This window comes from Bombina bombina, chromosome 1, assembly GCF_027579735.1.
Source record: "Bombina bombina isolate aBomBom1 chromosome 1, aBomBom1.pri, whole genome shotgun sequence".
NCBI classification, from domain to species: Eukaryota; Metazoa; Chordata; class Amphibia; order Anura; family Bombinatoridae; genus Bombina; species Bombina bombina.
In genome coordinates, this window is record NC_069499.1 from 470527092 (window position 1) to 470539591 (window position 12500).

Sequence of the window (12500 nt, forward strand, 5' to 3'; positions counted from 1 at the left end):
AAGAAGGAAAAAAAAAAAAAAACTTACTGGTTTTTCAGAACATGGAAAAAGTTAGAAATTCACCCTGAGGCAAAAAGCATTGAAATCATTCTGCAAATCTGGTTTACGAGTCGAATGTTTTAATGAAAATAGGCCACACATATTTTACTGGTTACTAATGTGCTGTAAATATTATTTGAACGTTATCTGAAACTATGGTGGGGATGGAAAACAAAACCACCTTATTCTGTGAATTATTTTCTGTAAAAAGCATGATTGGGCCAACAGAAGCTGCTCCCATGTGGTAAATTGCCATAGAACAAGCTAACAATTTATTAAGATGTTATTCTTTCCTGAGAGAGCGCTTCTCTTCTGTAAATAGTTATTCTAAAAGAGGAGATTTCTCTAAAAAAAGAAATGTTAGATGGCAAAAGAGCATTTGTTTTAAAATAAAACTGGAATTTTATGTTTAACAGAACTAAATAGAGACTTTCTAGTATAAACACCTAGGAACCACCCCATTCTGCTCCAGATGAGGATACTTCCAGTTACTGGAGTGTACGCAAGTATGCCTGTATCTTTATCTGGAGTGGTACACGAGCACATTACATAGAAAATTAAAAAGAAAAATCATCTCTCTCTAACATACATAATAGAGCTTTTTATATTTAAATTAGAATGTCCCTTTAACTGCATAAATGTCTGCATTACCTCTATTTCTTAAACAAAAACATTCCTATTCACCTAAAGAAATCTTATTAATCTATACCTATATTATCAATTTAAAATACTTGTGTATTCCTTAAATTAAAAATTCAGTATAGAATAGCTACAGTGCTATCTTAAATCACATAAATGTATTCCTTTTCCTACAGGCAAGAACTCTTGAAGTGGAATGGCTGGGGCTACAATGATTCCAAGTTTACTTTTAATAAGAAAGGCCAAGCTGAATTCACTGGAAAAAGGTATATTGAAATGTTTTTTAATTTCAATGAATAATTTGTGTATTGTTTTAGCAATATACTTTTAACTTTTCCTTTGGGCTGTTATTACTGAAAACAAAGTTTTTGTATTTTGAGAATGAACACACAAAGCTTGACTTTTAATATGGAATGTTAGTCCACTTTCTGCAGTAATTTTGTTTGGCTTGTGAATCCAATGCAATAATACGGCAACTCCAATCAGTGTGCAGAAATAGACAGTTGGTGGCCAGTAGATGGGGCAATTGGGTTAGCAATCCTGCCTGGCGTCTACACAGCACCAACATCAATGTTCCACACAGAAAAGTTTGTCAGCCGGGTGGTTTTAAGAAGTAGCCGGATGGTGACCGTGTAATACTTTGCAATATTATAACGTTTTCTGTTATTTATAAATGTTACTTTAAAGGGACATGAAACACATATTTGCTGATTGGGTGCTGCACATAGATGCCTCGTGTGATTGGCTCACACATGTGCATTGCTATTTCTTCAACAGAGGATATCTAAAGAATGAAGCAAATTATATAATAGAAGTAAATTGGAATGCTGTTTAAAATTGTATTCTCTATCTGAATCATAAAAGAAAAAATGTGGGATTAGTGTCCCTTTAAGCTATCCAAAGCACAAGTTTATTGTATTACTTAACATAAATTAATTGAATGATATGTGCAACATAGAAAACATTTAATATTAGATATTATTTTAGCTTAAAGGGACAGTAAACCCCCAAAAATTATTTCATTATTTAGATAAATACATTTTTTTTAAAAGTTTTCAATTTACTTCTATTATCAAATTTGTTTAGTTCTCATGTTATTCTTTGTTGAAGGAATTCCTAGGTAGGTAGCGTGCATATGCCTGAAGCACTACATGACAGGAAATAGTGCTGCCATCTAGTGCTGCTGCTAATGTATAACATTGTTGCAAAACTGCTGCCATATAGTGTTGTAGACACGTGCACACTCCTGAGCTGACACCTCTGCTTTTCAACAAAGGATAACAAGGAAACGAAGAAAATTTGTTAACAGAATTAAATTGGAAAGTTGTTTAAAATTGTGTGCGCTATCTGAATTATGAAAGAAAAAATTGGGGTTTTATGTCCCTTTAATATTGGCTTAGATTTTAGCTGGGTGGTGCACCTACTAAATAGGCTCTAGTGAGAACACTGGACAACTGTTCTAAACTTGTGATTACAAAATAAAATGTAAGTGCTGCAACTTTATTGGACAAATTCTTGTCCTTTTATTGTAGTGTGTGTGAAATATGCATTTGTATGTTGTGTATAGGTTTTTCTATGCTTTGCTTTAGAATTTAAAACAAAACAATGACATGACATGCTTTAGCTTCTGTATAATGTTTGCACTATTGACAAACATGAATAAAACCCAGTGTTTAACCCTGGAAAATAAGCGCTGTAGCCCCCACTGTTCATATTCCAGAAAGTGATTTAGCAGCACCTGGAATACTTGTTATATGTGCAGTGGTCATATAGTTCCATTAAACAATATTGTTTGTATTTGTATAATGTTAAATGTTTTGTACACAGTAAAATTAAACATCACCATCACCATTGGTGTACTGCACATTTAGTATAAAAACAATCTCAGTTAGGATCACAATTTTTTAATTTTCAGTTTCTTGCCAGAAGGTGGTGCTGTAGCATAATTTTTCTTTGAACTTGAGTCCTCAAATAGGCAGTGCTAAAGGTGGAGACATGCACATATTTCAGTGAGGTCACGTATGTTATTACCCAATGAGGTCAGTTGTTTATCTATTAATCATTCTCCCTGACCAATGGTTTTTAGTTTCAGCCCACTTTACAGTCAACCAATCCAAGAGATTATGAGTACATCCCCCCTCACATAGGAAATGAGCTGCACATGATGGCACATCCCCCTAGCATAGGGAGCTGTTCTGAAGAGTCTTGTAAAGAAACACTGAATAGATTGTAACAATGAGGGTGAAATATGTTCCCACTTCAGATTATCCACATCATATTATAATTTTATAAGGAAGTTACAATAAGAATAAATTAAAAATCATAATTTTCCTAGCACACTTTTTTTTAGTTTAGTTTCCACTCACTTGTTCTAATTTCCCTCCTTTTATTTTTTTTACATTTTTTTTCTTATTTATTATTATTATTATTATCGGTTATTTGTAGAGCGCCAACAGATTCCGCAGCGCTAATTTCTTCTAGTTTTGCAGTCATGTCTACATATAACACCAAGGCAGTTTCATTTAATATAGTAACAAGATAGTAGGTAAAGTAGTACTAATTTATATACATGAATAGGGGAGTCAGGCTGTAAAAATAGTAAGAAATACACCAGGTATGGTAATTGACCTAGTTTAAACCTCATATACAGGATTAGAATGCAGACCCTTTAAATTTTATAACACTATTAGTTAAAGAAAGAGATGTGTAGTGTCAAAAATAAATAACTACATGAAAGACAGGGATTTCAGCATCCAATTTTTATTTTGGGTCAAAATAGTGTTATAAAAGTAGTACTAATGGTAAGTACCTATAGGTGCCAAATATTTTTGTAATCAACAAGCACCTGTTAGGGGGGCAAAATAGCACTAAGGAGACTCATAGAAAAATGAGTTATGAAGTCTGTAACAAAAAAAGAGTGATTTACCCCTGCAATTATTTAGGAAAAATTCTCACTGAATAATACAGGAATGATTTTTAACCATTCATACTTTATCTTTATTGGTTTAACTATTCAATCATACACATTTAAAAACACTTAAACTCTCTAGATATCAATATATAGCATATATGTGTGAATAATACCTCTGAGAATCATGTATCTAATCTATATGTGAAACATACTTGGTTTGTATGATATCAAGCAGTCCGATACAAACATAATCTTTTGTAGCCAGCTATTAATGAATTCAGAAGTAATGCTGTAACAAGGACCTGTTAATATGTGGGATGTCAGATTATGAAATTAAAGCTATCTAGCTAATACTCTATCTGTAATTATAAAGTCCTTGCTTGCACAGTCAACTTTAGCATAGCTGTTCAGTGTAATAGATTCTATCTGCTTAAAATCTCTAGATATTAATATTAAATATAGGTGTGTGAATAACACCTCTGAGAATCATGCATCTAGATATGAAAAATTGTACTTGGTTTGTATATCAAGCAGTCAGATACAAACAATATTTTTTGTAGCCGGCTATTAATGAATGAAAAAATAATGCTGTAACAAGAGGACCTGTTAATATGTTGGATGTCAGGTTGCGAGATTAAAGCTATTTAGCTAATACTCTGTCTGTAATTATAAAGTCCTTGCTCGCACAGTTAACTTTAGCACAGCTATTCAGTTTCGCTCACGCTTCCTCAGAGGGGTTCATTTAATATCTTAGTGCTTTTCACTTTGCTTTGGTTTGATAATAATTGTGTGGTGTTTTTTATCACAAATATCCAAAAATAGAAATTATACATATTTTTTTTTTTTTTTTACCTTCACTAAACCTTTTTAATACTAAATTTCTATTTCATTCTATGGATATAGCATGTATAGCCTGTTTAAATAAAAAACAAACTTTATCTACCAAAGAAATCTGATAAAGTTTTTTCTGCATTTGCGTGTGTTATCCTTTTTCTGACCTAGCTCTCTGTCTGTTCCCCTACATGATTGTGTGTGTGTGTGTGTGTGTGTGTGTGTGTGTGTGTGTGTGTGTGTAGCAAGAGTGACACTGCTCTTATTTTTTTTTTTTATATAGATATTGATATAATTTCCTGTTTATCTATCTAGAAATATATAAACACACTGCACTCTTAGGATTTAACAAAAATAGTTACATTTATTATGATATTATGGGGATTAGTGTCCCTTTCCTTAGATAATTGGAGAGGGAATCAACCAAACTATGTATATATAGTGTACAAACACTCCATTATGCTATGATTTCATCTCAAGCCAGCATTTCTATTTAGAAAGGCTGTTATAAGGTAACCATTATACTGATATGTGACAGAGAATGGAGTCTTGTGCTGTCTTATGCAAGGTTACAATCTGTTGTCATAATAATGGTAGTACAGGTATACCTCACTTTACAGCGCTTCACTTTACAGCGCTTCGCTAATACAGCGCTTTGTGGAACTGAAGGTCAACCTCCAAGGATTTTGAAACAGTGCTGTAATAATCCTGAGATTGCGAGAAAAGTGACTGGCACGATTTTGTTATGCTTAGATCACTCTGTTTTCAGCATTACAGTGCAATCTGTGTCTCAGTGCTATAGTCTGGCAAATTGTACTACAGTAATTGTCACTATTTTACAGGTACAGTATTTATTGAATACTGTGCTGTGCTAGTGTTAAACTAAACATAGCACTATTGCACCCCTAATATAAGTTAGTTCAAACACGTTTTCAAGTTTTTAAACACACTGGCAAGTGAAAAGAAAACTAAAACGGCCTTGTTTCACTTTAAGGCGGTTTTCACTTTACAGCGGGGCTCCGGTCCCTAACCCGCTGTATGAGCGGGGTATACCTGTAAATAGTAACCAATGAGTATAAAGGCCAGGAAATGTTACATTTTTAGTCTGTGTGTGTGTGTATATGTGTGTGTGTATATATATATATATATATATATATATATATATATATATATATATATATTATAATATAATATAATATAATATAATATAATATAATATAATATAATATAATATAATATAATATAATATAATATAATATAATATAATATAATATAATATAATATAATATAATATAATATAATATAATATAATATAATATAATATAATATAATATAATATAATATAATATAATATAATATAATATATATATATATATATATATATATATATATATATATATATATATATATATATATATATATATATATATATACACCTCCCAACATTTCAAAAGAGGGACACCCCCCCTCCGCGGCAAAAATTGAAGAGCAGGGGTGGGGCTTAAAAAATCATAAGACCAAAGTAATATAAATAAAATTCGAAATAAAGTCATATCTTTTAATACTCTTAGGCAGCAAATCAAACTCAAGCTCAAACCACTGGTATAGCTATGTGAGCTTTGTATTTAATTAACCTTTGCAGAGACAGTGCTAAATATTTTTATCTTAATTGGACATTTAATAATAGATTCTTTAAAACTGCTCTCTGCTTTCCTCATTAATATTCTAGATTCTGGCCTTTAAAGTTAGCAAAAATGCACAGTAACACACTACATAGCTTACACTTACATATGCGCACACACACTACATACCATACACTTACACATGCAGATACACACACACTACATAGCATACACTTACACATGCAGATACATACACACTACATTGCATACACTTACACATGTACATACACACACTACATAGCATACACTTACATATGCACACACACACACACACACACTACATAGCATACACTTACATATGCACATAAACACACTACATAGCTTACACTTATACATGCAGATCAGATACACACACACACACACACACACACACTACATAGTATACACTTACACATGCAGATACATACACACTACATTGCATACACTTGCACATGCACATACACACACACACACACACACACTACATACACTTACATATTCACATATACATACACTTACATATGCACATATACATACACACACACTACATAGCATACACTTATACATGCAGATACACACACACACATACACACACTACATAGTATACACTTATACATGCAGATACACACACTTCATAGCTTACATTTATACATGCAGACACACGCACACACTTATACATACAGAGACACGCACGCACGCACACACACCCACTACACAGCTTACACTTATACATGCAGATACACACACTTACACACTTATAGATGCAGATACACACACACACACACTACATCATATATGGGTATCTCATTGTATGGGGTTGGCAAGCACATTATCTGGCAGTCTGACGCTGCCACTTTTCGTTACCCTGGCGTTGGCACTGCTCATCCGTATAAAACTGAAGGCATGCTAGTATTCTCACCAGGGGTTAGACGTCATCACTACCAGAGGTTAGAGGTCACCATTACCTGAGGTCAGAGGGTATACATCCTTCCTACTCCTGCTTAACCCACACACCATTACTTTTCCACAATAAATCTAACCGGTATATAACCCTTTTCTCCTACATTGGTGTATCCGGTCCACGGCTTCATCCTTACTTGTGGGATATTCTCTATCCCTACAGGAAGTGGCAAAGAGAGCACACAGCAAGAGCTGTCCATATAGCTCCCCTCAGGCTCCGCCCCTCCAGTCATTCTCTTTGCCGCTCTAACTAGTAGCATCTCCACGGGGGTGGTAAAGAGTATGTGGTGTTAGTTGTAGTTTTTTATTTCTTCTATCAAGAGTTTGTTATTTTAAAATAGTGCCGGCTTGTACTATTTACTCTGCAGCAGAAAGTGATGAAGATTTCTGCTAAGAGGAATATGATTTTAGCACCAGTAACTAAAATCCATTGCTGTTCCCACGCAGGACTGTTGAAACCAGAGAACATCAGTTGGGGGGAACAGTTTGCAGGCTTCAGGTATGATCAGTCATTTTTCTAACAAGACCATGTAATGCTAGAAGACTGTCAGAAATTCCCTCTGGGATAGGTAAGCCATTTTTCTTGGACTCTGTATAAAATATGATGGCTTATATTAAGGGCTCTATGCTGGTTGACACTATTGTGGGCTTAAAAATCTATTGCTTTTGAGCATGTTTTTCACTATAATTAAGGTGTTTTTTCAGATTTTAAAACACTTTTGGGGTTTAATTTGTGCCTGGCACTTATTTGGACGCCTAATCTAGTCAGAAAGGCCCCTCCACTCTGGATTGAAGAGGGAGGAGGCCTCATTTTCGCGCCTCAATTGCGCAGTTGTTTTGCATAGGCAGTTCATGCAGCTTCACGTGGGGAGTCCAGAGGCATCAGAAAAGGCTCCAGGGAGGCTTATTTCCTACTAAAATAACCCCTAAGGAAGGTAAAGGCCACAGTGAGAAGCTGTGGCATAGTACTGTAGTGTGTTAACCGGTTAATAACTGTTATTAGCTCTGGTTTGGGCATTAAGGTGTTAATTGGTCTGAAAATTTGTGTGCAATCTTTTCAAAGCATTAAGACACTGTGGTGAAAATTTCATTAAAATCAGATGTTTATTTGATGGTTTTTTGATGTTTCAGTAATAAAGTGTGCACTTTTATTATTTAAAGAGACAGTAACGTTTTTGTCAGAAATGATTTTTATTGCATTGAAGTTCTGTTTAAGTCTGTCAAACATGTCTGACCCTTCAGATAGCCTATGTTCTGTATGTTCAAAGGCCAAGGTGGTTGCCCCATTAAATTTATGTGTGAAGTGTGCCATAGCGTCCAAACAGCTTAAGGACCATACAATCACACTTAAAGATATAGCCCAAGATGATTCTTTAGCTGAAGGTAGTGAAGATAGCTTGCTATCCTCTCCTTCTGTGTCAACACCAGCTATGCCCGCGCAAGCGATGCCCAGTACATCTAGCGCACCAATTGCGATTACTATGCAACAGTTCGCGGCAGTAATGGATAATTCTCTCTCAGCATTTTTATCCAAACTGCCAGCTTTTCCTAGGAAGCGTGACTGCTCAGTTTTAAACACAGAAAATGAGCAAGCAGACGCAGAGGATAATTTATCTGTAGTGCCCTCACATCAATCTGACTTGGCGGTGAGGGAGGGCCTGTCTGAGGGAGAAATTTCTGACACAGGAAAAGTTTCTCAGCAGGCAGAGCCTGATACCATAGCGTTTAAATTTAAGCTAGAACACCTCCGCGCCCTACTTAAGGAGGTCCTAGCTACACTTGATGATTGTGATCCTTTGGTGATCCCAGAAAAATTTTGTAAAATGGACAAATTCTTAGAGGTCCCAGTACACACTGATGCGTTTCCGATACCTAAGAGGGTGGCGGATATAGTGACTAAGGAGTGGGAGAAGCCAGGTGTACCTTTTGTTCCCCCTCCTATATTTAAGAAAATGTTCCCAATCGTTGACCCTAGAAGGGACGCGTGGCAGACGGTCCCTAAGTTAGAGGGGGCAGTTTCAACGTAAGCTAAGCGCACAACTATACCAATAGAAGACAGTTGCGCTTTCAAAGATCCTATGGATAAAAAATTAGAAGGTTTACTTAAGAAAATTTTTGTTCAACAAGGTTTTCTTCTTCAGCCAATTTCTTGCATTATTCCTGTAACCACTGCAGCTGCTTTTTGGTTTGAGGAATTAGAAAACTCGCTCCAGAAGGAGACTCCTTATGATGAAGTTATGGATAGAATTCATGCCCTGAAGTTGGTTAATTCTTTCATTACAGATGCCACTTTTCAGTTAGCTAAATTAGCGGCGAAAAAAATCTGGTTTCGCAATAGTGGCGCGTAGAGCGCTTTGGCTAAAATCGTGGTCGGCGGATGTGTCGTCCAAAACAAAATTGCTTAATATTCCTTTCAAGGGTAAGACCCTATTCGGGCCAGAGTTGAAAGAAATTATTTCAGATATCACTGGGGGAAAGGGCCATGCCCTCCCACAGGATAGACCTTTCAAAGCTAAAAATAAGTCTAATTTTCATTCCTTTCGCAATTTCAGGAACGGACCGGCTTCTACCTCTACAGCCACTAGGCAAGAGGGTAACGCACCCCAGCCCAAACCAGCATGGAAACCATTGCAAGGCTGGAACAAGGGTAAACAGGCCAAAAAGCCTGCTGCTGCTACCAAGACAGCATGAAGGGGTAGCCCCCGATCCGGGACCGGATCTAGTAGGGGGCAGACTTTCTCTCTTTGCTCAGGCCTGGGCAAGAGAGGTTCCGGACCCCTGGGCACTAGAAATTGTCTCTCAGGGGTATCTTCTAGAATTCAAGGACCTTCCTCCAAGGGGAAGGTTCCACATGTCTCGCTTATCTTTAAACCAGATAAAGAGACAGGCATTCTGACATTGCGTAGAAGACCTTTTAAAGATGGGAGTGATGCACCCAGTTCCAACAGCAGAACAAGGACTGGGATTTTACTCAAACCTGTTTGTAGTTCCCAAAAAGGAAGGAACTTTCAGGCCAATTCTGGATTTAAAGATCCTAAACAAATTCCTCAGAGTTCCATCATTCAAGATGGAAACCATTCGGACAATTTTACCAATGATCCAGGAGGGTCAATATATGACTACCGTGGACTTAAAGGATGCGTACCTGCATATTCCTATCCACAAAGATCACCATCAGTTCCTGAGGTTCGCCTTTCTGGACAAGCATTACCAGTTTGTGGCTCTTCCCTTCTGATTGGCCACTGCTCCCAGAATTTTCACAAAGGTGCTAGGGTCCCTTCTAGCGGTGCTAAGGCCAAGGGGCATTGCAGTAGCACCTTACCTAGACTACATTTTAATACAAGCGTCGTCCTTTCACAAAGCAAAGGCTCATACAGACATTGTTCTAGCCTTTCTAAGGTCTCACGGGTGGAAGGTGAACATAGAAAAAAGTTCTCTGTCCCCGTTCACAAGGGTTCCCTTCCTGGGAACAATAATAGACTCAGTAGAAATGAAGATCTTTCTGACAGAGGTCAGGAAGTTAAAACCTCTGAACACTTGTCGAGCTCTTCAATCCATTCCTCAACCCTCCATAGCTCAGTGCATGGAGGTAATAGGACTTATGGTTGCAGCAATGGACGTGATTCCATTTGCTCGAATTCATTTAAGACCATTGCAACTGTGCATGCTCAAACAGTGGAATGGGGATTATGCAGATTTGTCTCCCCAGATTCAAATGGACCAGAAAACCAGATACTCACTCCTCTGGTGGTTGTCTCTGGATCACCTGTCTCAGGGAATGAGTTTCCGCAGACCGGAGTGGATCATTGTCACGACCGACGCCAGCCTCCTAGGCTGGGGTGCGGTCTGGGAGTCCCTGAAGGCTCAGGGTCTATGGTCTCGGGAAGAATCTCTTCTCCCGATAAATATTTTGGAATTGAGAGCGATATTCAATGCGCTCCAGGCATGGCCTCAACTAGCGGAGGCCAAATTCTTCAGATTTCATTCGGACAACATGACGACTGTAGCGTACATCAATCATCAGGGGGAACAAAGAGTTCCCTGGCGATGAGGGAGGTATCCAAAATCATCAAATGGGCAGAGGATCACTCCTGCCATCTATCAGCAATTCACATCCCAGGAGTGGACAACTGGGAAGCGGATTATCTGAGTCGTCAGACTTTCCATCCGGGGGAGTGGGAACTTCGCCCAGAGGTTTTTGCCCAGTTAATTCAACTATGGGGCATTCCAGATCTGGATCTGATGGCGTCACGTCAGAACTCCAAAGTTCCACGTTACGGGTCCAGGTCCAGGGATCCCAAGGCGACATTGGTAGATGCCTTAGTAGCGCCTTGGTCGTTCAATTAAGCTTATGTCTTTCCACCGTTTCCCCTTCTCCCCCGGCTAGTAGCCAGGATCAAACAGGAGAAGGCTTTGGTAATTCTGATAGCTCCTGCGTGGCCACGCAGGACTTGGTATGCAGACCTGGTGAATATGTCATCGGTTCCACCATGGAAGCTACCTTTTGAGGCAGGACCTTCTAATTCAAGGTCCATTCGAACATCCAAACCTAGTTTCTCTGCAACTGACTGCTTGGAGATTGAACGCTTGATTCTAGCTAAGCGTGGGTTTTCGGAATCAGTTATAGATACCCTGATCCAGGCTAGAAAGCCTTTCACCAGGAAAATTTAGCATAAGATATGGCGGAAATATCTTTGTTGGTGCGAATCCAAGGGTTACTCATGGAGTAAGATTAGGATTCCAAGGATTCTATCTTTTCTCCAAGAAGGATTGGAGAAAGGTTTGTCAGCTAGTTCCTTGAAAGGACAGATATCTGCTCTGTCTGTTTTGTTACACAAGCGTCTGGCAGCAATGAATCAAGCCGGTCTATAGACCTGTGGCTCCTCCATGGAGTCTAAATTTAGTTCTTTCAGTTCTTCAAGGGGTTCCATTTGAACCTCTACATTCCATAGATATCTTGGAAAGTTTTGTTTTTGGTAGCTATTTCTTCTGCTAGAAGAGTTTCTGAATTGTCTGCTTTGCAGTGTAATTCACCTTACCTGGTGTTCCATACAGATAAGGTCGTTTTACGTACCAAACCTGGTTTTCTTCCAAAAGTGGTTTCCAATAAGAATATTAACCAGGAAATAGTTGTTCCTTCTCTGTGTCCTAATCCAGTTTCTAACAAGGAACGTCTGTTGCACAATCTGGATGTGGTTCGTGCTTTAAAGTTCTATCTAAAAGCAACTAAAGACTTCAGACAAACATCGTCCTTGTTTGTCGTCTATTCTGGCAAGAGGGGAGGTCAAAAGGCGACTGCGACCTCTCTGTCCTTCTGGCTGAAAAGCATCATCCGGTTGGCTTATGAGACTGCTGGAAGGCAGCCCCCTGAACGAATAACAGCTCACTCTACTAGAGCTGTGGCTTCCACATGGGCTTTCAAGAATGAGGCTTCTGTTGAACAGATCTGTAAGGCAGCG

At 37.9% G+C, this 12500-nt stretch overlaps 1 protein-coding gene across 2 annotated transcripts in view; it reads left to right on the top strand.

The window, feature by feature from the left end:
- Nucleotides 1-12500, top strand: part of AGPS (alkylglycerone phosphate synthase) — a 705364-nt gene that overhangs the window by 82148 nt on the left and 610716 nt on the right. The window contains exons 1-2 of one of the 2 annotated variants that reach the window (XM_053698494.1): nucleotides 194-283; nucleotides 855-944. In XM_053698494.1, the coding sequence (XP_053554469.1) occupies nucleotides 195-283; nucleotides 855-944 (179 nt within the window). In that variant the 5' untranslated portion in view covers nucleotide 194. Of the gene's footprint in view, nucleotides 1-193; nucleotides 284-854; nucleotides 945-12500 lie in introns of those variants that run through there. The other variant, XM_053698493.1, reaches the window with a different exon arrangement.